Here is a 25,952-nt window from a genome sequence, read left to right as displayed (position 1 = left end):
CTCAGGGCCCTACTCAGCCACTACCACATATCTACAGTACTAAATACATGTGTATGTATAGTGCATATGTTATCGTGTGTGTGTATGCATGTGTCTGTGCCAATGTTTGTGTTGCTTCACAGTCCCCGCTGTTCCAAAAGGTGTTTTATTATCTGTTTTTTAAATCTAATTTCACTGCTTGTGTCAGGTGATGTGGAGTAGAGTTCCATGCAGTCATGGCTCTATGTACGGTCGTGGCCAAAAGTTTTGAGAATGACACAAATATTAATTTCCACAAAGTTTGCTGCTTCAGTTTCTAGATATTTTTTGTCAGATGATGTTACTATGGAGAATGACACAAATATTAATTTCCACAAAGTTTGCTGCTTCAGTTTCTAGATATTTTTTGTCAGATGTTACTATGGAATACTGAAGTATAATTACAAGCATTTCATAAGTGTCAAAGGCTTTTATTGACAATTACATGAAGTTGATGCAAAGAGTCAATATTTGCAGTGTTGACCCTTCTTTTTCAAAACCTCGGCAATCCGCCCTGGCATGCTGTTAATTAACTTCTGGGCCGCATCCTGACTGATGGCAGCCCATTCTTGCATAATCAATGCTTGGAGTTTGTCAGAATTTGTAGGTTTTTGTTTGTCCACCCGCCTCTTGAGGATTGACCACAAGTTCTCAATGGGATTAAGGTCTGGGGAGTTTCCTGGCCATAGACCCAAAATATCGATGTTTTGTTCCCCCGAGCCACTTAGTTATCACTTTTGCCTTATGGCAAGGTGCTCCATTATGCTGGAAAAGGCATTGTTCGTCACCAAACTGTTCCTGGATGGTTGGGAGAAGTTGCTCTCGGAGGATGTGTTGGTACCATTCTTTATTCATGGCTGTGTTCTTAGGCAAAATTGTGAGTGAGCCTTGGCTGAGAAGCAAACCCACACATGAATGGTCTCAGGATGCTTTACTGTTGGCATGACACAGGATTGATGGTAGCGCTCACCTTGTCTTCTCCGGACAAGCTTTTTTCCCGGATGACCGAAACAATCGGAAAGGGGATTCATCAGAGAAAATTACTTTACCCCAGTCCTCAGCAGTCCAATCCCCATACCTTTTGCAGAATATCAGTCTGTCCCTGATGTCTTTCCTGGAGAGAAGTGGCTTCTTTGCTGCCCTTCTTGACACCAGGCCATCCTCCAAAAGTCTTTGCCTCACTGTGCGGGCAGATGCACTCACACCTGCCTGCTGCCATTCCTGAGCAAGCTCTGTACTGGTGGTGCCCCGATCCCGCAGCTGAATCAACTTTAGGAGACGGTCCTGGCGCTTGCTGGACTTTCTTGGGCGCCCTGAAACCTTCTTCACAACAATTGAACCGCTCTCCTTGAAGTTCTTGATGATCTGATAAATGGTTGATTTAGGTGCAATCTTACTGGCAGCGATATCCTTGCCTGTGAAGCACTTTTTGTGCAAAGCAATGATGACGGCAGGTGTTTCCTTGCAGGTAACCATGGTTGACAGAGGAAGAACAAGGATTCCAAGCACCACCCTCCTTTGGAAGTTTCAGTCTGTTATTCGAACTCAATCAGCATGCCAGAGTGATCTCCAGCCTTGTCCTCGTCAACACTCACACTTGTGTTAACGAGAGAATCATTGACATGATGTCCGCTGATCCTTTTGTGGCAGGGCTGAAATGCAGTGGAAATGTTTTGGGTGGATTCAGTTCATTTGCATGGCAAAGAGTGACTGCAATTAATTGCAATTCATCTGATCACTCTTCATAACATTCTGGAGTATATGCAAATTGCCATCATACAAAATGAGGCAGCAGACTTTGTGAAAATTAATATTTGTGTCATTCTCAACTTTTGGCCACGACTGTAGTACTGTGTGCCTCCCATAGTCTTCTGGACTTAGGGACTGTGAAGAGACCTCTTGTGGCATGTCTTGTGGGGTATGCATGGGTGTCTGAGCTGTGTGCCAGTAGTTTAGACAGACAACTTGGTGCATTCAACATGTCAATACCTCTCATAAATAAAAGTAGTGATGAAGTCAATCTTTCCTCCACTTTCACCCAAGACAGATTGACATGCATATTATTAATATTAGCTCTCTGTGTACATCAGAGAGCCAGCCGTGCTGCCTTGTTCTGAGCCAATTGCAATTGGCTCAATTGCAAAAAAGTCATTTTTTTGTGGCACGTGACCACCCGACTGAACAGTGGTCCAGGTACGACAAACCTAGGACCTGCCTTCTTGATAGTGTTAAGAAGGCAGAGCATCGCTTTATTATAGACAGAATACTACTGCATCAATATGGTTTGACCATGACAGTTTACAATCTAGTGTTACTCCAAGCAGTTTAGTCATCTGAACTTTCTCATTTTCCACATTAGTGAGGGTTTTGTTCCAAATACAATGCTTTTAGTTTTAGAAATATTTAGAGCTAACTTATTCCTTGCCACCCACTCAAACTAACTGCAGCTCGTTGTTGAGTGTTGCAGTCATTTCAGTCGCTGTAGTAGCTGATGTGTGTAGCGTTGAGTCATCCGCATACATAGAAACTCTGGCTTTAGTCCAAGCCAGTGGCATGTCGTTAGTAAAAATTTTAAAAAGCAAGGGGCCTTAACAGCTACCCTGGGGGAATTCCTGATTCTAACTGGATTATATTTGATAGGCTTCCATTAAAGAACACTCTCTGTGTTCTGTTAGGCAAGTAACTGTGTAAAGCCATAACACATTTACATTTAAGTCATTTAGCAGACGCTCTTTTCCAGAGCGACTTACAAATTGGTGCATTCACCTTATGATATCCAGTGGAACAGCCACTTTACAATAGTGCATCTAAATCTTTTAAGGGGGGTCAGAAGGATTACACAAGTTTTTCCAGCAGCAGACTATAATCAATCATGTCAAAAGTCTAACAAGACAGCTGTCTGGCCATTCCACCATAAAGGCCTGATTGGTGGTGTGCTGCAGAGATGGTTGTCCTTCTGGAAGGTTCTCCCATCTCTACAGAGGAACTCTGGAGCGCTGTCAGAGTGACCATTGGGTTCTTGGTCAGCTCCCTGACCTAGGCCCTTCTCCCCCGATTGCTCAGTTTGGCCAGGTGGCCAGCTCCAAACTTCTTCCATTTAAGAACGATGGAGGCCACTGTGTTCTTGGGGACCTTCAATGCTGCAGAAATGTTTTGGTACCCTTCTCCAGATCTGTGCCTCGACACAATCCTGTCTCGGAGCCCTACGGACAATTCCTTTGACCTCATGGCTTGGTTTTTGCTCTGATATGCACTGTTCAGTGTGGGACCTTATATAGATGCTGGTCCAATTGTGCGCCGCCCTATGGGACTCCCAATCAGGGCCGGTTGTGATACAGCCTGGAATCGAACCAGGGTCTGTAGTGACGCCTCTAGCACTGAGTTGCCTTAGACCGCTGCGCCACTCGGGAACCCAGCTATGTTTTTTTTTAAGGCAGTAAATGAGGCTGAATGAACTGGTTCGCTGCCAGACAAGGCTCTGCTGATAGCCAGGTGTAGCAGTGGTAAGGTGTTGGGACAGCTTTATGTAGACCCTGACAGTTTGTGGGCACCGTTTGTCACCGTTATAGTGCAATTCATGCATTGTTTAGTGTTGTGTAGTGGCTTTGCTGGCATACATCCCACATTCATTTATATTATTTTTGCCCCAAGATTTATATGCTAAAATCGACACTGGGTCTGAATACTTTCCGAATGCACTGTATTTTACAGCTTGTTTCTAGCATGAAGCATTGCGGACCTGTTTCAATTTCTGTCACACCCTGATCTGTTTTACCTGTCTTGTGCTTGTCTCCACCCCCCACCAGTTGTCTCCCTTTTGTCCCTATTATCTCCTGTGTATTTATACCTGCTTTTTCTGTTTGACAATGCTGGTTCATCGTGTCAGGGAGTTCCAGCGTGTTTTCCGTTTTTCCTGTTTCTCTAATTTTGTTTTAAAATCTTCCCTGTTCTGACCATTCTGTCTGCCCTATGCCTGCAAGCCGTTCTATCCTGATTGACTCTGCCTTGGATTACTGACCCCTGCCTACCCTCGAACTGCCCTTTGCCTTCCCCCTGTGTTAAAATAAACCTTCTGAGATTAGAACTATCTGGCTCCTGTGTCTGCATCTGGGTCTTATCCTGAGTCGTGATAGTACGAACTAGCTATGACTGATCCAACAGACTCAGACCAGCTCCAGAACGCTGTCTCCTTCGAAGGAGCCACCATTGGAAGACATGAAGAGTTCCTTCAAAGCCTTATGGAAAGACTCCAGATCTTGGCGGAACACCATGACCACACTTTCAATGCATTACTGGAGCTATTCCGTGGATTATTTACCAGGCAGCAAGCCACTACGATCACCTCCCAGACTCTCAGTAACCCCGTTACCAGCGTTTTTTCTCCCCAGCCTACCCTGACTTCCCGCGAACCCCACTTAGCTCCTCCGGGGCGCTATGTGGGAGATCGAGAAACCTGCCGGGCGATTCTCTCCCAGTGCTCTCATCTTCGAGCCGCAGCCTTCTTAATTTCCCTTTAGCGTACCTGCTAAAGCTCATGTCCGGGAGAGCACTTGCCTGGGCTACGGTGGTGTGGGAGCAACAATCCACTGTTTGCATCAGTCTGGAGGAGTTCATGGCGAAGATAAGAAAGGTGTTCGATTCTCCGTTGTCTGGGAGAGAGGCTGCTCGGAAGCTACTTCAACGGTGTCAAGACTCCCGTAGCGTGGCAGACTACGCAGTGGATTTTCGCACTTTTGCCACCAAGAGTGCCTGGAACCCAGAAGCCCTGTTTGACACATTCCTTCATGGATTATTGGTTGTGGTTAAAGGCAAGCTCGCAGCCCGGGAGCTGCCCATGGACCTTAACTCTCTCATAGCCTTGACCATACGGATTGATGGGCGGCTACGGGAACGTAGGAGGGAGAGGTCTGTTCCCGGTCACACTCGCTCATCCACGATTCCCACCTCGCCTCTGAGGAATCCCGGAAGTTCCCGAAGTCTATATTGCCGGGAGAATCCGATGTCACCCGAGTTCAGAGGGCAGTCGACTCGTCTCCTCTGGAGCCCATGCAACTGGGCAGGGCAAGATTGTCTCCTGACTGAGCACCAAGAGCTGTCTGTATTGTTGTACTACAGGACATTACATATCTACCTGTCCATTAAAAGACCATGCTCAGGGCCTCCCGAGTGGCGCAGTGGTCTAAGGCACTGCATCGCAGTTGCTAGCTGTGCCATTAGAGATCCTGGTTCGAGTCCAGGCTCTGTCGCAGCCGGCCGCGACTGGGAGACCCATGGGGCAGCGCACAATTGGCCCAGTGTCGTCCGGGTTAGGGGAGGGTTTGGCCAGCAGGTATGTCCTTGTCCCATCGTGCTCTAGTGAGAAATGTGGTGGGCCGGGCGCATTCACGCTGACACAGTCGCCAGGTGTACGGTGTTTCCTCTGACACATTGGTGTGGCTGGCTTCTAGGTTAAGCGGGCATTGTGTCAAGAAGCAGTGCGGCTTGGTTGGGTCATGTGTCGGAGGACGAATGTCTCTCGATCTTCGCCTCTCCCGAGTCCGTATGGGAGTTGCAGCGATGAGACAAGACTGTAACTACCAATTGGATATGATGAAATTGGGGAGTAAAGGGGATACATTTTTTTATTAAAACATGCTCATCAGTAGGTAAGAGTACGCTGGTGAGCCATACAGGGAGTTTCCAATCTCCCATTACTCGTAACCCTCTTTATGCCATCCTGCTGTGACCGGTCCAAATCTCTCCGAGTGCTCATTGACTCTGGGACTGATGGGAGTTTTATGAACACTACCCTGGTGTCGTAGCTGGGTATCTCCACAAAACCCCTCTCCATTCCCATGGACGTCACTGCGCTGGATTGTCAGTTACCCACAATACGGTTCCTATCAACCTGCGAGTGCCAGGTAATCACAGTGAGTTTATGCAGTTCCTGCTCATTGAATCATCTTATGTACCTGTAGTTTTGGAGTTTTCGTGGCTTCAGAGGCACAATCCCCTGATCGACTGGGCTACTGGATCTACATGGGTTGGCGCCAGTTCTGACACGTGCATTGTCTGAAGTCAGCGGAGCCTGCCTCTGAATGTATTTCTGCTGGCTTGGGAAAAGCCTCGGATCTCTCCACTGTTCCTGCGGAGTATCGGGACCTCCAGGAGGTTTTCAACAAGGCTTGTGTCACATCTCTTACTCCAACTGCGCTATCGACCTATGACTGCGCTATCGACCTTCTCCCGGGCACAACACCGCCTCAGGGGTGGATTTAGTCCCTGTCGGGTCCTATGGAAAGGTACATTGGGGACTTGCAGCTGGAAGTATTCGTCCATCTGCCTCCTCCGCCAGAGCAGGGTTCTTTTTTGTGGAGAAAAAAGGCAAAACCCTGTGTCCGTGTATCGACTACCGGGGCCTTAATGACATCACGGTTAAAAAACGTTACCCACTAACACTCATCTCCTCAGTTTTCGAGCCTCTCCAGGGGGCTACCATCTTCTTGAAGTTGGACCTTCGGAACGCCTACCTTCTGGCTCGGATACAGGAAGGAGACGAATGGAAGACAGCCTTTAACACGGCTAGCGGGCACTACGAGTACCTGGTGATACCATTCGGACTGACCAAAGCTCCCGCAGTGTTCCAGGCCCTGGTCAACGATGTGCTCCGTGACATGTTGAACCGGTTCGTGTTTGTCTACCTCGAGGACATCCTCGCTTTTTCCCGGTCAGCTCAAGAGCACGTCCTCCACGTCTGACAGTTCCTCCAACATCTCCTGGAGAACAAGATTTTTGTTAAAGCAGAGAAATGTGAAATCCATCGCTCCACCATCTCCTTCCTAGGATACGTCATCACTGCAGGAAATATTAAAATGGATTTTGACAAGGTGAGAGCGGTGGTGGATTGGCCTCAACCCACATCCAGAGTGCAGCTACAACGTTTTCTGGGGTTTGCTAATTTCTATCGCCACTTCATTACAGCACCCTGGCTTCCCCCTCTCAGCACTCACCTCTCCCAAGGTTCCTTTCACGTGGTCTCCAGCAGCTGACAGGGCGTTCTCGGACCTCACGCATCGATTCTCTACAGTTCCCATCTTAATCCATCCGGACCCGTCCTGTCAGTTTGTGGTGGAGGCCAATGCCTCGGATGTCGGAGTGGGGGCTGTACTGTTCCAGCGTTCTGCCTAGGACCAAAAGCTGCATCCCTGCACCTTCTTTTCCCATCGTCTTAACCTTACTAAGAGGAACTATGACGTGGGAAATCGAGAGCTACTCGTGGTTAAGATGGCATTGGAGGAGTAGAGGCACTGGTTAGAGGGGGCGGAATATTCATTCTTAGTGTGGACTGACCATAAGAACCTGGAATATCTCTGCACCGCCAAGCTCCTCAACTCAAGGCAGGCTTGATGGGCCCTGTTATTCACTTGGTTTAATTTCACTATCCTACCGCCCTGGGTCCAAGAATGTAAAACCTGACATGCTCTCATGCCTGTATAGCCCTGCGGCTTCACCGTCTGACCCAGAGACCATCCTCCCTACCTCCTGACTGCCGGCTGTACTCATTTGGGGTATAGAGAGTCGGGTCCGTAAGTGGGAGCCCGGCTAACTGGATGTTTGCCCCGGACTCTGCCCGTTCTCTGGGCCTGGCACATTCTTCTAGACTCACCTGTCATCCTGGCTTGCGTTGGACCTTGACTTTCGTCTGACGTTTTTGGTGGCCCACCATGGTTCCTGACGTCTCTGAGTTCGTTGCTGCCTGCACTGTGTGTGCACAGAATAAGACTCTGCGGCAAGCTCTGGCTGGCCTCCTTCAACCCCACCCTGTTCCTCACCGCCGCTGGTCTCATATATCCCTGGACTACGTCACTGGTCTCCCTCTGTCAGATGGCGACACCGTCATCATAACAGTGGTGGATAGGTTTTCCAAAGCCACCCATATCATTCCCCTTTCCAAGTTGCACTCAGCCAAGGAGACAGCCCAGCTCATGGTGCAGCACTTCTTCCGGATCCATGGACTTCCGGTTGACATGGTCTCCGATCGCAGCCCTCAGTTCTCGTCCCAGTTCTGGAAGGCGTTCTGCACCCTCAATGGGTCATTGGCCAGCCTGTCATCCCCAGTCTAACGGCCAGTTGGAGTGAGCCAATCACCACCTGGGGCCATCAACGTGTATGGGTGGAATACACCCGCAACACCCTACCCTGCTCGGCCACTAGTCTCTTGCCCTTTGAGTGTTCCTTGGGATATCAGCCCCCGCTCTTCCCTGAGCAAGAAGTCAGCATACCCTCTGCTCAGATGTTCGTCCGCCGCTGTTGTCGTACCTGGAAGAGAGCCTGGTCCCCTCTTCTCAAGACCATCTCCAGATATTACTGACCTCTTCTGCCCTCGACCTGCCCTTTGCCTGCCCCCTGTGTTAAAATAAACCTTCTGAGATTCTAACTATCCACCTACTGTGTCTGCATCTGGGTCTTATCCTTAGTCGTGATAATTTCCTTTAATAAAAGGTAGGCCTATGGCATACACCCTTTCATACCCCCTAAATTCGAGTGTTTGATATAACCTAACAGCCCTTCACTGATACGGAGGAGGGCTATTTAAAGAGTGCATGGTGGGTGGAGAAATTGACCACAAATCTAAAGTCTAATTTAATCTTTCAAACAGGTAGGCCTACCTCTTATTTCTTAAATAGGAAGAAATAGGCTCCAACACAAAGCCCTCTTGTTGTTAGTAAAGTTTAATTAAAATGAAGACATTGAAATGAATTATGCCTACTCAAATGTGCCTAATTTAAGCACCATGAGCTGCCCTTCTTGGATTGATTGTGCTGAGGCTGCTACTTCAAGTTTCAGCCACACAATGTAAGTTACTCGAATCTGGCTTATTGTGAAGTCAATAACTCTGATACATACATTGTGCAAGAAACACACTGTTTTTTAAATTTTTAATTTGATTTATCCCCTTTTCTTCCCAATTTTCGTGGTATCCAATCGCTAGTAATTACTATCTTGTCTCATCGCTACAACTCCTGTACGGCTCAGGAGAGACGAAGGTCGAAAGCCACGCGTCCCCCGAAGCACAACCCAACCAAGCCGCACTGCTTCTTAACACAGTGCGCCTCCAACCCGGAAGCCAGCCGCACCAATGTGTCGGAGGAAACACCGTGCACCTGGCCCCCTTGGCTAGCGCGCACTGCGCCCGGCCTGCCACAGGAGTCGCTGGAGCTCGATGAGACAAGGATATCCCTACCGGCCAAACCCTCCCTAACCCGGACGAAGCTAGGCCAATTGTGTATCGCCCCACGGACCTCCCGGTCGCGGCCGGCTGCGACAGAGCCTGGGCGCGAACCCAGAGACTCTAGGCCACTGCGCCACCCGGGAGGCCCTGAAACATACTGTTTTTAATCAAATCAATTATAGTAGCAAGCTATCAAAATTTACCTCGGACCTTCTGATCTTCGCGCTCTCCTCAAACTGAACATAGGCTATAGTAACGCTATTCAACTCTTAGGTCTGGAACCTGCTGGTTTTCTGTTCTACCTGGTAATTAATTGCACCCACCTAAATCAGTCCCTGATTAAAGGGGAACAATGAAAAAACGCAGTTGAACTGGCTTCGAGGTCCAGAGTTGAGTTTGAAGGGGCTATGGGCTAGTCCGCCCGCGCACCGTTTAAGGAAGAAGCCTTTGAGTCTCCTGTACTGCCACCGTAGGCCTACACAGCACAGCCATTGGTTAGGCAAGCACACAAACATGCTTATGATCAGCAAGAGCAGAGCCGACCGGGAATCAGGGTTGGAATATCCATTACAGTGTGTAATGCATCCTAGTTTTATTTATACCACCCCACCAGCTATCCCACAAATATACCCTTGTCCCGTGCTTCTCCGATCATGCACTTTGTAGCCTATAGGCTATGGATCATTTGATTGAGCTCACAATATATAGCCTATCGGTGCACTTGATATTACGTGCTCAGCGGAGAATCAGAGGTGAGGGGCAGCATCGGACACAAATTGATATATAGCCTAATAAGCAACTAATTCTAAAACTAACTCTAAAATTAGAAATATTGAAATGTCAAGTACAAATTACATGACTGTCCACTGGACTAGATTAAAAAAATATGAATCCCTCCCCTTGACTGAAATTGAAAAAGCATGACCCTCCCCCATTTCCTCCAGGTAAACATTCTGTAAATTTCGACCCATCCCTTAGAATAAAAATATATAATCAGTTGAGGTCCAGATTTGATCAAATGTAAAGTAATTGCTAGAAAATATTGGGGAAATTCAGCGTTTTACTAACTGCAGTATTAGAGTATACCACAGGGTGTCACTGGTGTCTTGCAATCCTTAAATCTAGTATAGGGCGCACTGTAGCCTAGACCTACTGAAACAGCGGTGATACATATATATATTTTTTCCAATGCAGAAGAATAATATTGACATCCGTTTAAAGACTTTTAAGTCTTCAATAGCCGATTTATTGAATGGTTATTCGTGTATTACATTTTCTCACTCTCAATTGATAGCCTATGCCCAGACAAGCATATACCTATGCTTGAATTAAAATCAATACCAGACCGTTACCAATAAGCATTTGATAAAGACATGTACAATTCTGCTGAGGATGTCATACAGAGACAAAAAGTTCCCATATGTATTTATATTAGAATAGTTAAAGTCTTGTGTGTTCTCTATTGATCTAATTAGGCTACAAAAGCACAAACACACGCATACAGACACCGTGCTACATTTGAATCCAGGAGCACATAAATGACAACGTTTGGCCTACTATTTGGCCTTGTTGAATGTATAATAGATCATGGAGTATTACCCATATTTAGGTCTATCTATGGATTAATGCAGAGCCATATATTTAGATACATGGCTAAATGCATATCACAATAAGCTATTCAGCTTCTTTATTAATTAAAATGTTATTTGTCACATGCGCCGAATACAACAGGTAGACCTTACAGTGAAATGCTTTAGCCTACAATTCATATGAATGAATATGGATGGATAAACTACATTTGGATCTAGTAGTCTATGTCACAGGATGAGCAACAAACTAAAACTGGACAGTTTTATCTCCATCTCTTCATTCAAAGACTCATCATGGACACTTTTACTGACAGTTGTGTCTGCTTCTCGTGATGTATTGTTGTCTCTACCTTCTTGCCTTGTGCTGTTGTCTGTGTCCAATAATGTTTGTACCATGTTGTGTTGCTACCATGTTGCCGTCATGTTGCATTGCAACCATGCTGTGTTCTCATGTGTTGCTGCCATGCTATGTTGTTGTCTTAGGTCTCTCTTTATGTAGTGTTGTGGTGTCTCTTGCCGTGATGTGTATTTTGTCCTATATTTTTATTCCTAGCTCCATCCCGGCAGAAGGCCCTTTTGCCTTTTGGTAGGCCGTCGTTGTAAATAAGAATTTGTTCCCTAGTTTAATAAATGTAAAATTAAAATAAAATGAGCACATGCAGATGTCCCTTTATCTAAAAAATAGATGTAGAATTGACTCGATTGATTCGGTTCCTTTTGTGTTTAATAGCGGTTCGGAATCCAACTGTTTGAACGTGCAAATCAAAGCTATGATGGCCAGCCAATGAGGACACACTCCTAAATCCTGTTGGCTCTTGCACTTGACACACTGCGTACGTCACCGTCGGATTACCCAATCGCAACATAAACACCTCATCTACTTTCTGTTTACTCTCAAAGTTTTTACTTTTGCGGCAAAAGACTCCCGAAAGTGATGATAATGTTTTATTATCTTAAAGATCGTCTTATGCATCGGAAAGAAAGGGTAGCTTTTTAACAATAGATTTCAAACATTCAACAATATCAATTTCTCTAAAGCAGTCTGCCCAAATCAGTGAGGACAACTTCGGAAATCCCTCCTATTTGAACAACTTAATTCCTAAGATTTACAAGGTTGAAGAAGCGGTGTTATCCCTGTAATAATGACTTTTGAATCTCTGCGAAATTAATCTGGGATTTCATTTTGCCATGGTTTAGTTTTAAAACAGGACATTTTCATTTTAGATAAACCATTTTTCAGGCGTCCACATTTGGAAGATTTGGGCTAATAGAGGCCTACCCCAAAGGAAACGTATATTGTTTCGTCTGTTGGTCGATTTGAGCAAAACTTTGCATTATTAGGGGTCTTGAGAGCGTGAGCATTGAGGATATTTTTTTTGACAAAACCATCACATTTACCTAGTCTCGGTTATGTTAGCAGTGGGGCAGATGGACGGGTCCCGACAGAGCGCATTCCTGCTAAGCACCGCACCTTTAGCGGCTCTGCATAGCATGACGGAGATGAAGACCCCACTCTACCCAGCCTACCCATTATCTTCCACCGGTCCGGCCTCTTCTACCTCACCTACTGCCACCTCTCCAAACCCCGGTGGCATCCAGATGTCCTCACCGGGGATCAAAACATCCTCCGGAATGTCATCTCTCGGATCGCTCCATCAATGCATTGCGCTAGGCACACCTCATGGAATAAACGACATCCTCAGTCGTCCTTCGGTCCTTGCCCCAGGAGCTGCTGCTGCCGTTGCTGCGTCCTCTTCTGCCGGAATCTTGTCCGGACTGCCCCGCTTCAGTAGCTTGAGCCCCCCGCCACCCCCTGGACTCTACTTCAGTCCCAGTGCTGTGGCAGTGGCTCGCTACCCCAAGCCCTTGACAGACCTTCCAGGCAGGACCCCGATATTCTGGCCAGGAGTCATGCAAAGCCCACATTGGAGAGACGCCAGATTCGCATGTTCACCGCGTAAGTAACTAGTCCACGTTTTTGAGCTATCTGAACTTCAATTTATCGTATTTTGATGCATGATGTAGGCCTATAGCTGGAGGGGTTATTAATTATTCCCCAGTAGCCTATGATATTTAATCCTAAAAACTGAAGCAGATCTGACTTGAATGTTTAGCTGCAATGTGAATTAAAATTGACTAACAAAGGCTTATTTTATAACAGCTCAAATTAAGTTGATTGTGATATTATAATGAGAATAGCCTAACAGTAGACCCATCCCAACATCAAATACATGTAAATATAGCCTAATATTGGCACATTATATCAATGCATAACAATAGGCAACATTTCCTTTAATGAATTAGAAGCTTTATGTTTTATATTTTCAGATCAAAATTCTATACTGCTTGACAAAGATGGAAAAAGAAAGCACACACGTCCCACCTTCTCTGGACAGCAAATATTTGCCCTAGAAAAGACTTTTGAACAAACGAAATATCTGGCTGGACCGGAGCGAGCACGACTGGCCTACTCGCTGGGAATGACAGAGAGCCAAGTAAAGGTAGGACATATTCTGAAATAGTCTTTATAAAGTCCAATAAGATGTATAATATTGTTTAATCAGTAGCCTAGTTAACCTGTCACTAAGGAGGAGCACAAAGGCCTCTTGCATAGCCTCTTCTACTCAATTAGAATTTGTCTCACGCTTTCCATTAAAGTGCCTCATGCATTTTAGACAGTAATGTTTCTTTCGTTTCAATATTCATAAATAGATAGATATCGCCTACACTTAAAGTCGAATAACACTGGTCAAACTAATCTAAATTAAAATGACTGTATTGCATTTAATAATACATCTTTAAAGATAATTCCCAAATAATTGTTGTCATATTCACAACTATAAATATTTCTAAAATATTAGTATGTATAACTAATAAATTAATAATATATAATACTATCATTTAACCAAACAATTTGTTAATTTATGTCATGGAAATGTGGAAATAATGGTAGCAACGTTTTGCACAGCAGTATATAGAAAATGTGCATGTTTGCAAACAACATGGAAGAAGGCAAATTAAACCTATGTTTTCTCTTTAGAAAAATATTGAGTCCCATTTTCTGAATGCAATATTAGAATGACATATAACCTATTATTTTCTGTTGACTTCACGTGACTTAGACGTATGCCCTTTTATTTTGGCAGGCCAAGGCTACATAAATGATTTGTAAATGTCTGGTTGTTAATCAATATATTTGCAATAGAGTCATGGGTAATCATATTATTTGTTGATTTCATGTAATCAAAGAATATTAACCTTTTAGGTGTGGTTTCAAAACCGAAGAACGAAATGGAGGAAACGCCACGCGGCTGAGATGGCTTCGGCAAAGAAGAAGCAGGATTCGGAGACGGTGAGGCTGAACGGGGCCTCGGAGAATGAAGACGATGATGATGATTATAACAAGCCGTTGGACCCTAACTCAGACGACGAGAAAATAACACAATTACTGAAAAAACACAAACCAAACTCCTCACTCCTTATTAATACATCAGAAAACGACAGTTCGTAGACAGACACGGGAAAAAATACTTTTGATGAAACATTTAATCGTGGAACTGGTGCAGGTTGTGTCCCTTTTTTTCGTACAAAATTTTAAATGAATAAGTTTGCACGAGGACGGAGGATCAAAGGAATAGACGCAATTGTGTAGTCTGGAACAGTGGCCAAAACATGGACACAATTTATAGAAGTTTGAACATTACGAAGATGATACTTACATGTAAATAGAAACGTGAGTTGTATTCAATAGAAATTATATTACTGTGAATATTTATGTGTAAAAAACTTTTTTTTGTATAGAAAACACTGCTGAGTCTCTTCCTCTTAGTTGTTCTGACGTCTGACATCGTTACAGCTTTGTCAATTGCAAAAAGCATAGCCTATATTTTCATGTTTAGTTTTGTTTTTGAAACTTGACATATACATTGCATTTCATAGTGAAGTAATAAGATCCACCTGTTTGTAGGGCCCAATTTTCAACCATTAGGGCCTCCCCAAAAATATCCGAACAAGCTTAACAGGCAACCCCATTGGGTCTGTGGACTATAAGAATCTTTTTTTATATATATTTACAAAATAAATGGAAATGAAATTAGCCACATATTTTAAGTGTAAAGAATACCGGTTGTGACGCAATTGAAGTACATTTGTAAAATAAATGCACATTGTGTGTTTCTCTAATGGTAAAATGGTTTCCCCTCACACTTTACTTAATTTACATAATGTTTTAAGTTTGTAACAGTGACTGAATCCTGCAAAAATGTGTATCGCGGGTTCATATGTAATGCACTTTAAAAAAATAAATAAACGTTGCTTTACTCTGGATATACATAAAATAATTAAATTGCGTTCTTGGCAGTAATCACCTGATGGAGGACATAAAGGGAGAAGCATAGGAGGAAGCTCAAGTATTCGATTTCATTTCGTTTTATTTTATCTACCTATCAATTTATATTTGTGCACGCTAACGAAAGACACCTGAATGTATAATATTAATATGTAAATATATTATATTTGGAGATATGATGGTTACTATTCATCTCAATTTAGGGGTTATCTTTCTTAGCAGGGCGACGTAAAGTGTTTTTCTATTTGTTTATGCAAACATTTCATATGTATGATGATTATGATAATTATGATTATTATTGATGATGATTACATTATGCCACTATTCCTTCCAAGACATGCGATGATATAGGAACATCTATTGCTGCCTATAACCAAGCTATAATAACAACAATAACAATACTGATTATTTTTATTTATAATTATTAATATTTATAATAAAACTATAATAGCATTCACTCTCCAGTGCTTTTATCAAAAAATATTCTGCCCTCTCCCTAGATTACTGAATCACAAAATATAATTTTGAATATCAAATAAGTAAGCCTTGACCACAGAGGGTCTATTGACTTGCATTTACAGCATCGCATATCGTCCATAATAATGAATTAAAATTGTGTATCTGGCTGAAATTGTTCTTTGTGTGATGGGGTGAAGATATGTACGATGGGCAGAATGTGTTTTAACAGTCACAGTTAAAACATGGCCTGAAAAGTTCATAATTAATTTATCTGGCGCAGAATCTAGAAAATTCATTCTGCAGTGTCTGTGCGTCTACAGATTCGCGTGATTACATCAGCATGTTTAAAAAAAATTGGAAATCCCTCAACCGATGTACAAACAGTTCAAGTAAATATTTAATTGATCAGATGTGGATCGAAGATGCGGCTTTCGCCAGGCATAGGAGACTGACTCACTGTTGGTAAATACTGGATTTAAGACTTTAGTGAGCAGAGTCTGTGAATAGTGTCATCAAAATGTGGTCTTTATGATAAGTCTAGAGACAAATGCTCATTTCTAAATCTAATCTGCAGTTGTATTGTACATTTGCAATATAGTAGGCCTAATAGCAGGCCTTCATCTATACAATGACAATTTTGAGAGAGAAAAAAAGTCAGTTCATAAAACTGAAAAAATACAACGATTTCTCAGATAGATATGATTTCGAATGCAGAAATTGTTAGTTGCTCCAACGTAAGCCTCTACGAAGTACTTGCTACCAGACAGAAGGACCTGTATCGTATAGATGATACAGTACACTACTGAGGGCAGTCACGCAGTAAAAGGCTTGTAGATTTGAAAGGTACGCCTATGCGCACCAGTAGAGTCTGCTATTTGTATCATCAATTTATTCCGGGTAGGCCTTTATTGACTTTCCTAGTTAAATAAAGGTTCATATATATTCCTAATAGACTACTTGAGGCAAAATGTCAGATCAAAATACATGTATTGAAATCCTGCAGTTGTGCTACATCTTCAAGAGAACGTGGACAGAGTGACAACTTAGTAAGCCAAAATACACTGCCACCACATTTTTAACACGATGTTGATTGATACAAGTAGGCTACAAAAGCCGACAATTATGATTTGTATGTCTCAAACGAGAAATATTATTGTGGCATATTTAAGAACATATTTTAGAATTGAATTCCTGTGTATATTTGATGCCATTTATTAACAGCACTAGGGCATAACAGGAATGCAATAGTTCCAACCTTCATGTTTCAGTTTCACGCATGCGCCTCTCCAAGTATTATAGGCCTACTTTTACAGATGTCCGGTCGTGTTGGAGGAATAGTCAAATAAAAACTGCACAGGTAAACACGGTTTTATATTTTCACTGAAATGATGTCACTGTCAAATGACAACACCATGAATACGTGAAACATCGGGGCCGTTCAAGAGTCGTCACTGGTTACCACAGCTACAAGTCATAAACCCCGCCTATTTCGACAATTTCTCTTATTAAAATGTGATTTTAAATATAAGTGGATTTAACAGGTGACATCAATAAGGCATCATAGCTTTCAACTGGATTCACCTGGTCAGTTTGTCATGGAAAGAGCAGGAGTTCTTAATGTTTTGTATAATGGTGTATATATAAACTCAGCAAAAAAAGAAACGTCCTCTCACTGTCAACTGCGTTTATTTTCAGCAAACTTAACATGTGTAAATATTTGTATGACCATAACAAGATTCAACAACTGAGACATAAACTGAACAAGTTCCACAGACATGTGACTAACAGAAATTGAATAATGTGTCCCTGAACAAAAGGGGGGGGGGGGTCAAAATCAAAAGTAACAGTCAGTATCTGGTGTGGCCACCAGCTGCATTAAGTACTGCAGTATATCTCCTCCTCATGGACTGCACCAGATTTACCAGTCTTCCACCAAGGCACCTGCAAGTTCCTGGACATTTCTGGGGGAATGGCCCTAGCCCTCACCCTCCAATCCAACAGGTCCCAGACGTGCTCAATGGGATTGAGATCCGGGCTCTTCACTGGCCATGGCAGAACACTGACATTCCTGTCTTGCAGGAAATCCCGTACAGAACGAGCAGTATGGCTGGTGGCATTGTCATGCTGGAGGGTCATGTCAGGCTGAGCCTGCAGGAAGGGTACCACATGAAGGAGGAGGATGTCTTCCCTGTAACGCACAGTGTTGAGATTGACTGCAATGACAACAAACTCAGTCCGATGATGCTGTGACACACCGCCCCAGACCATGACGGACCCTCCACCCCAAAATCAATCCCGCTCCAGAGTACAGGCCTCGGTGTAATGCTCATTCCTTCGATGATAAACGCAAATCCGACCATCACCCCTGGTGAGACAAACCTGTGACTCGTCAGTGAAGAGCACTTTTTACCAGTCCTGTCTGCGACGGTGGGTTTGTGCCCATAGGCAACGTTGTTGCCGGTGATGTCTGGTGAGGACCTGCCTTACAACAGCCCTACAAGCCCTCAGTCCAGACTCTCCCAGCCTATTGCGTACAGTCTGAGCACTGATGGAGGGATTGTGCGTTCCTTTCTTTTGGTGTTTTTCAGTCAGTAGAAAGGCCTCTTTAGTGTCCTAAGTTGTCATAACTGTGACCTTAATTGCCTATCGTCTGTAAGCTGTTAGTGTCTTAACGACCGTTTCACAGGTGCATGTTCATGATTTGTATATGGTTCATTGAACAAGCATGGGAAACAGTATTTAAACCCTTTACAATTATCTGTGAAGTTATTTGGATTTTTACAAATTATTTATTATTATCTCTGTTGCCATGCACCTGCAAAAGGTTTGCTCAGATGTGCGAGTGCCTTTTGAATGACGAATTATCTTTGAAAGACTGGGCCCTGAAAAAGGGACGTTTCTTTTTTTTGCTGAGTTTATACATATATATCTATATATATACAGTACAAGTCAAAAGTTTATATATATATATATGTAGAAAATAGCAAAAATAAAGAAAAACCCTTGAATGAGTAGGTGTGTCCAAACTTTTGACTTGTAATGTATATATATATATATATATATTTATATATATATGCAAGTCAAAAGTTTGGACACACCTACTCATTCAAGGGTTTTTCTTTATTTTTGCTATTTTCTACATTTTATGATGATAATGAAGACATCAAAACTATGAAACAACACATATAGAATAACGTAGTAACCAAAACGGCGTTAAACAAATCAAAATATATTTATATTTGAGATTCTTCAAGGTTGCCACCTGTCATGACTTCCGGCGAAGTTGGTCCCTCTCCTTGTTTGGGCGGTGTTCGGCGGTCGACGTCACCGACCTTCTAGCCTTCACTGATCCATTTTTCATTTTCCATTGGTTTTGTCTTGTCTTCCTTCACACCTGGTTCCAATCTCATCAATTACATGTTGTGTATTTAACCCTCTGTTTCCCCTCATGTCCTTGTCAGAGATTGTTTTATTGTATGTGATTGTGCTAGTATGTGTTGGTGTGCGACGGGTTTTGTACCCACTTTGTTATTTTTATATATTTTGGTTTTTGGAGTTTGGTCAGCACTTATTAAACGACTCCGTTTATACCAAGTTCGTTCTCCTGCGCCTAACTTCCTCACCACCAACATGGACCTATTACAGAATCTCCGACCACAACTATGGAGTCAGCAGGAGAAGGTACCCCGGTCATTGAGTTGGAGGAGCACGTTCAGGAGCATGCAGTTATGCTTCACCATCTTGGCGTCGCCATGGATCACATTGTCCAGACAATGGACCGCTGGGAAAGACAGGGAGTTCTTACAGAGCCTCCACCAGCAGAACCGGGGTCTCTCTTGAGCGTCCCTTTCCCGGCTGAACCCAGTGGGTTCCGTCTCTCCTCGCCCCAGGAGTACGACGGGAGGGCTGCGAACTGCCAGGGGTTCTTGTTACAATTAAATCTTTATCTGGCCACCGTCCACCCGGCTCCATCGGACCGTGAGAGGGTGTCTGCCCTCGTCTCGTGCCTCACCGGGAGAGCTCTGGAGTGGGCCAACGCCGTATGGAGAGAGGGAGATGCGGCGTTGGACCAGTTTGAGGAGTTTACCCGCCGTTTCCGGGCAGTCTTCAACCACCCACCCGAGGGTAGAGCGGCGGGTGAGCGCCTCTACCATCTGAGGCAGGAGACTAGGAGCGCCCAGGAGTTCGCCCTGGAGTTTAGGACCCTGGCTGCCGGCGCGGGATGGAACAACAGGGCCCTGATCGACCATTATCGTTGCAGTCTGCGCGAGGACGTCCGTCGGGAGCTGGCCTGCAGAGACACCACCCTCACATTTGACCAGCTGGTGGACCTGTCCATCCGGCTGGACAACCTGCTGGCTATTCGCGGACGTTCAGATCGGGGTTTGGTGGTTCCATCCTCCCGCACCCCCCTCTCGAATACCCATGGAGCTGGGAGGGGCGGTGCGCAGGGAGACCGGAGGGGGTCCCCGCTCGGGCACCATCTGTGACCGCAGAGGTCACACTGCCGGTCGGTGCCAGGTTGGTTCCTCTGGGAATCGAGGCAGCAGGCAGGGCGCTCTGGCGTCACCCCAGGTGAGCCGGCACCATTCTCACCCAGAGCCCTCTGTTCTACATATGTTTGTGTCTGTTACGTTCCCTGAATTTTCCCCGCATTCCCAGCATAAGGCGCTCGTCAATTCAGGCACGGCTGGGAATTTTATTGATAGTGCTTTAGCCTATAGTTTAGGGATCCCCATTGTCCCAGTGGATGTGCCCTTCCCCGTTCACGCCTTAGATAGTCGACCATTAGGGCCAGGGTTGATTAGGGAGGTCACCGCGCCTTTGGGCATAGTGACGCAGGGGGGTCATACGGAGAGAATTAGTCTCTTCCTTATTGACTCTCCTGCGTTTCCCGTGGTGCTGGGCCTACCATGGTTAGCTTGTCATAACCCCACTGTTTCTTGGCCACAGAGGGCTCTCACAGGGTGGTCGTGAGAGTGCTCAGGTAGGTGTTTAGTTTTTTTTGTTGGTGCTACTACAGTGGAAAGTCCAGAACAGGTCTCCACCGTGCGCATTCCCCCTGAATATGCCGATTTGTCTCTCGCCTTCTCCAAAGAGAAGGAGACTCAATTTCCACCTCATCGACGGGGCGATTGTGCGATAGATCTCCTGGTAGACGCTGCACTTCCCAGGAGTCACGTGTATCCCCTCTCACAGGCGGAGATGGAGGCTATAGAAACATATGTCTCCGAATCCCTGCGTCAGGGGTACATTCGGTCCTCCACTTCACCCGCCTCATCAAGTTTCTTCTTTGTGAAGAAGAAGGAGGGATGTCTACGCCCGTGTATTGACTATCGGGGTCTGAATCAGATCACTGTGAGGTATAGCTACCCGCTACTGCTCATAGCCACAGCGATAGAGTCAATGCACGGGCGCGCTTCTTCACTAAACTAGATCTCAGGAGCGCTTACAACCTGGTGCGTCTCCGAGAGGGGGACGAGTGGAAGACGGCTTTCAGTACCACCTCTGGGCACTATGAGTACCTCGTCATGCCATACGGGTTGATGAATGCGCAATCAGTCTTCCAAGCCTTTATAGACAAGATTTTCAGGGACCTGCACAGGCAGGGTGTAGTGGTGTATATTGATGACATTTTGATATACTCCGCTACACGCGCTGATCATTTGTCTCTGGTGCGCAGAGTGCTTGGTCGCCTGTTGGAGCATGACCTGTACGTCAAGGCTGAGAAATGCCTGTTCTTCTAACAGTCCGTCTCCTTTCTAGGGTATCACATTTCCACTTCAGGGGTGGAGATGGAGAGTGACCGCATTGCAGCCGTGCGTAATTGGCCGACTACCACCACGGTAAAGGAGGTGCAGCGGTTCTTAGGGTTTGCCAACTACTACCGGAGGTTACCTGGGATTTTGGTCAGGTGGCGGCTCTCATTACCTAACTGCTGAAGGGGGGCCTGGTACGCTTGTAGTGGTCAGCTGAGGCGGACAGGGCTTTTAGTCACCTGAGGCCTCTGTTTACCTTGGCTCCCTCATTGGCGTTCATAGTGGAGGTGGACGCGTCCGAGGCTGGGATAGGAGCGATGCTCTCTCAGCGCTCGGGTACGCCACCTAAGCTCCGCCCCTGTGCCTTCATCTCGAAGAAGCTCAGCCCGGCGGAGCGAAACTATGATGTGGGGGACCGGGAGCTGTTGGCTGTCGTCAAGGCCTTGAAGGCGTGGAGACATTGGCTTGAGGGGGCTAAACACCCTTTTCTCATCTGGACTGACCACCGCAATCTGGAGTACATCCGGGCGGCGAGGAGACTGAACCCTCGCCAGGCAAGGTGGGCCATGTTTTTCACCGGTTTTGTGTTTACCCTTTCCTACCGACCAGGGTCTCAGAACGTTAAGGCAGATGCATTGTCCCGGCTGTATGACACAGAGGAGCGGCCCATGGATCCCACTCCCATACTCCCCGCCTCTTGCCTGGTGGCACCGGTAGTGTGGGAGCTGGACGTGGACATTGAGCAGGCGTTGTGTACAGAGCACGCTCCCATTCAGTGTCCGGCTGGGCGTCTGTACGTTCCGTCTGCTGTCCGCGACCGGCTGATCTATTGGGCCCATACGTCACCCTCCTTTGGTCATCCTGGTATCGGTCGGACGGTGCGCTGTCTTAGTGGGAAGTACTGGTGGCCCACTTTAGCTAAGGACGTGAGGGTTTATATTTCCTCCTGCTTGGTGTGCGCCCAGTGCAAGGCTCCTAGACACCTACCCAGAGGTAAGTTACAACACTTACCCGTTCCACAACGGCCATGGTCGCACCTGTCGGTGGATTTCCTGATTGATCTTCCTCCTTCACAAGGTAACACCTCGATCCTGGTCGTTGTGGATCGTTTCTCTAAGTCCTGTCGTCTCCTCCCGTTGCCTGGTCTCTCTACGGCCCTACAGACTGCGGAGGCTCTATTTACACACGTCTTCCGGCACTACGGGGTGCCTGAGGATATAGTGTCTGATCGGGGTCCCCAGTTCACGTCGAGGGTCTGGAGGGCGTTCATGGAACGTCTGGGGGTCTCGGTCAGCCTTACCTCAGGTTTTCACCCCGAGAGTAATGGGCAGGTGGAGAGAGTTAATCAGGATGTGGGTAGGTTTCTGAGGTCTTAATGTCAGGACCGGCCGGGGGAGTGGGCAGCGTTCGTTCCCTGGGCAGAGATGGCCCAGAACTCGCTCCGCCACTCCTCCACTAACCTTCCTCCCTTCCAGTGTGTATTGGGGTATCAGCTGGTTCTGGCTCCTTGGCATCAGAGTCAGACCAAGGCTCCTGCGGTGGAGCAGGACTTCCACCTGTCACGACTTCCACCGAAGTCGGTCCTTCTCCTTGTTCGGGCGGTGTTCAGCAGTCGACGTCACCGACCTTCTAACCATCACTGATCCATTTTTCATTTTCCATAGGTTTTGTCTTGTCTTCCTTCATACCTGGTTCCAATCTCATCAATTACATGTTGTGTATTTAACCCTCTGTTTCCCCTCATGTCCTTGTCGGAGATTGTGTGCGACGGGTTTTGTACCCACTTTGTTATTTTTATATATTTTGGTTTTTGGAGTTTGGTCAGCACTTATTAAATGACTACGTTTATACCAAGTTCGTTCTCCTGCGCCTGACTTCCCTGCCACCAACACGCACCCACTACACCACCCTTTGCCTTGTTGACAGCTTTGTACGCTCTTGGCATCCTTTCAACCAGCTTCATGAGGAATGCTTTTCCAACAGTCTTCAAGAAGTTCCCACATATGCTTAGCACTTGTTGGCTGCTTTTCCTTCACTCTGCGGTCTAACTCATCCCAAACCATCTCAATTGGTTTGAGGTCGGGTGATTGTAGAGGCCAGGTCATCTGATGCAGATCTCCATCCCTCTCCTTCTTGGTAAAATAGCCCTTACACAGCCTGGAGGTGTGTTTTGAGTCCTTGTACTGTGGAAAAACAAATGATAATCCCATTAAGCACAAACCTGCGTATCGCTGCAGAATTCTGTGGTAGCCATGCTGGTTAAGTGTGCCTTGAATTCTAAATAAATCACTAACAGTGTCACCAGCAAAGCACCCCCACACCATCACACCTCCTCCTCCATGCTTCACGGTGGGAACCACACATGCGGAGATCATCTGTTCACCTACTCTGCTTCTCACAAAGACACAGAGGTTGGAACTTAAATTTAGACTCATCGACCAAAGGACAGATTTCCACCAGCCTAATGTCCATTGCTCGTGTTTCTTGGCCCAAGCAAGTCTTCTTCTTATTGATGCCCTTTAGTAGTGGTTTCTTTGCAGCAATTTGACCATGAAGGCTTAATTCACGCAGTCTCCTCTGAACAGTTGATGTTGAGATGTGTCTCTTGCTTGAACTCTGTGAAGCATTTATTTGGGCTGCAATCTGAGGTGCAGTTAACTCTAATGAACTCATCCTCTGCAGCAGAGGTAACTCTGGGTCTTCCATTCCTGTGTCGGTCGTCATAAGAGCCAGTTTCATCATAGCGCTTGATGGTTTTTGCGACTGCACCTGAAGAAACTTGAAAAGTTCTTGAAATTTTCCAGATTGACTGACCTTCATGTCTTAAAGTAATTGACTGTTGTTTCTCTTTGCTTATTTGAGCTGTTATTGCCATAAAATGGACTTGTGTCACAATCGTCGTCAGGGTGGAAATGACAGGACCAAGATGCAGCGTGGTGAGCGTACATTTCTTTTAATGTTATAAATGTCGCCAACAAAACAAGAAATACCAAAACCGAACGTGAAGCTGACTAGGGCTATACAGGCCACTAACACAGACAACTACCCACAACTAAGGTGGAAAGACAGGCTGCCTAAGTATGATTCCCAATCAGAGACAATGATAGACAGCTGTCCCTGATTGAGAACCATACCCGGCCAAAACATAGAAACAGAAAACATAGAAATAAAGAAACTAGAATGCCCACCCTAGTCACACCCTGGCCTAACCAAAATAGAGAATAAAAGCCTCTCAGGGCGTGACAACTTGGTCTTTTACCAAATAGGGCTGTCTTTTGTATACCACCCCTAAATTGTCACAACACAACTGATTTCCACAACTGAACTTTTAACACGGCCCACCTGTTAATTAAAATGCATTCCAGGTGACTACCTCATGAAGCTGGCTGAGAGAATGTCAAGAGCGTGCAAGGCTGTCATCAAGGCAAAGGGTGGCTACTTTGAGGAATCTCACATATAACATTTATTTGGATTTGTTTAACACTGTTTTGGTTACTACATGAATCTATATGTGTTATTTCATAGTTTTGATGTCTTCTCTATTAAAACCAATTTTGACTTTTGTGACTGAGCTATTTAGTGGAAACCCTGTTCAAGTTAGATGCCTTAACATTTGGCAATTTTTAAAGATTTGGTCAACAGTCCTACTAAAGATCTTTATGTTTGTAGGCTATCCCAATATAACTGGCATGCATTTTCTAAATGTACTGGAGTAAAATACAGATCACATAATGCTTTTTTTCTTTGCAAAAGCCAATGTTTGACTTTTATCCGTTTTACTCAATTACTCCAATTGCTCCTATCACTATGCTCTTATTCCCCTTTTCTGTTCATACTGGCAGCGAAAATGAATTTCTTTGCACAAAACTGTGAGTTCCTTGAAGGCATCCTATTAGGGGAAACTACCTCCAACCCAAAGTGTGATGCACAAGGACCATGCAACCTGAGAGAGAGCTCATGAGACCAGCAAGCTGGTGACCAGCGTGAATAGTGGTTAAGATGACTAGCTACTCCATTATTATTAAATTGAGTAGCTAGGCCTTCTGCAGTGGCCACACTCAATGGAATTATTTCAGATGGAGGTTGCGGTATGGCAATGTCATGTCATGGCGCTGGGGAGATAGCTCCGCTTTGTACCTGGCATCTCACACTGCCACATGGGTCAGTGCAGTGTGTGCTACTTGTCATTCTTAGCTGCTGCTACTTTTCAATTTCTTTTTATGGCTATAATATCAGTCAGCACAAAAAGCACTCAAAATGAGCTTTGTCCTGTCCACCTCCTCAAATGGATTTTGAATGAGTAATGAAATGCGGACTCACTCTGGGTGAGAACTAAAGAGTGCATGTTTTTTTTTTTTTTAAATCAAGTTATTCTGAAAAGCAGCAACCAAAGTGGTTATCACTGGACATAGTTTTCATTTTGGCACGACGAGGCCTCTCAATAAAACTGGTGGAAGAATAAGTGTTTCCACCCAAAATATTCTGACATTGATGATTTTATTCTTGTGAGATTTTTACAAGACGTGATTTCTAGCACAATATGAGTGCTAGAGTGCTAAATATGAATT

General features: G+C 45.2%; 1 protein-coding gene across 1 annotated transcript; it reads left to right on the top strand.

Annotated features, from left to right (window-relative positions):
• Positions 1-11,719: 11,719 nt before the first annotated feature.
• On the top strand, positions 11,720-17,447 carry LOC129814019 (homeobox protein Nkx-6.1-like). The gene is made up of 3 exons (XM_055866756.1): positions 11,720-12,775; positions 13,147-13,319; positions 14,084-17,447. Exons 1-3 carry the CDS (start codon positions 12,229-12,231, stop codon positions 14,327-14,329), a joined length of 966 nt encoding a protein of 321 aa, XP_055722731.1. The 5' UTR covers positions 11,720-12,228; the 3' UTR covers positions 14,330-17,447.
• Positions 17,448-25,952: the final 8,505 nt, after the last annotated feature.

This window comes from Salvelinus fontinalis, chromosome 2, assembly GCF_029448725.1.
Source record: "Salvelinus fontinalis isolate EN_2023a chromosome 2, ASM2944872v1, whole genome shotgun sequence".
NCBI lineage: Eukaryota > Metazoa > Chordata > Actinopteri > Salmoniformes > Salmonidae > Salvelinus > Salvelinus fontinalis.
The sequence above is the reverse complement of the archived record's forward strand: the minus strand, read 5'-3'. Positions and strand labels throughout refer to the sequence as shown.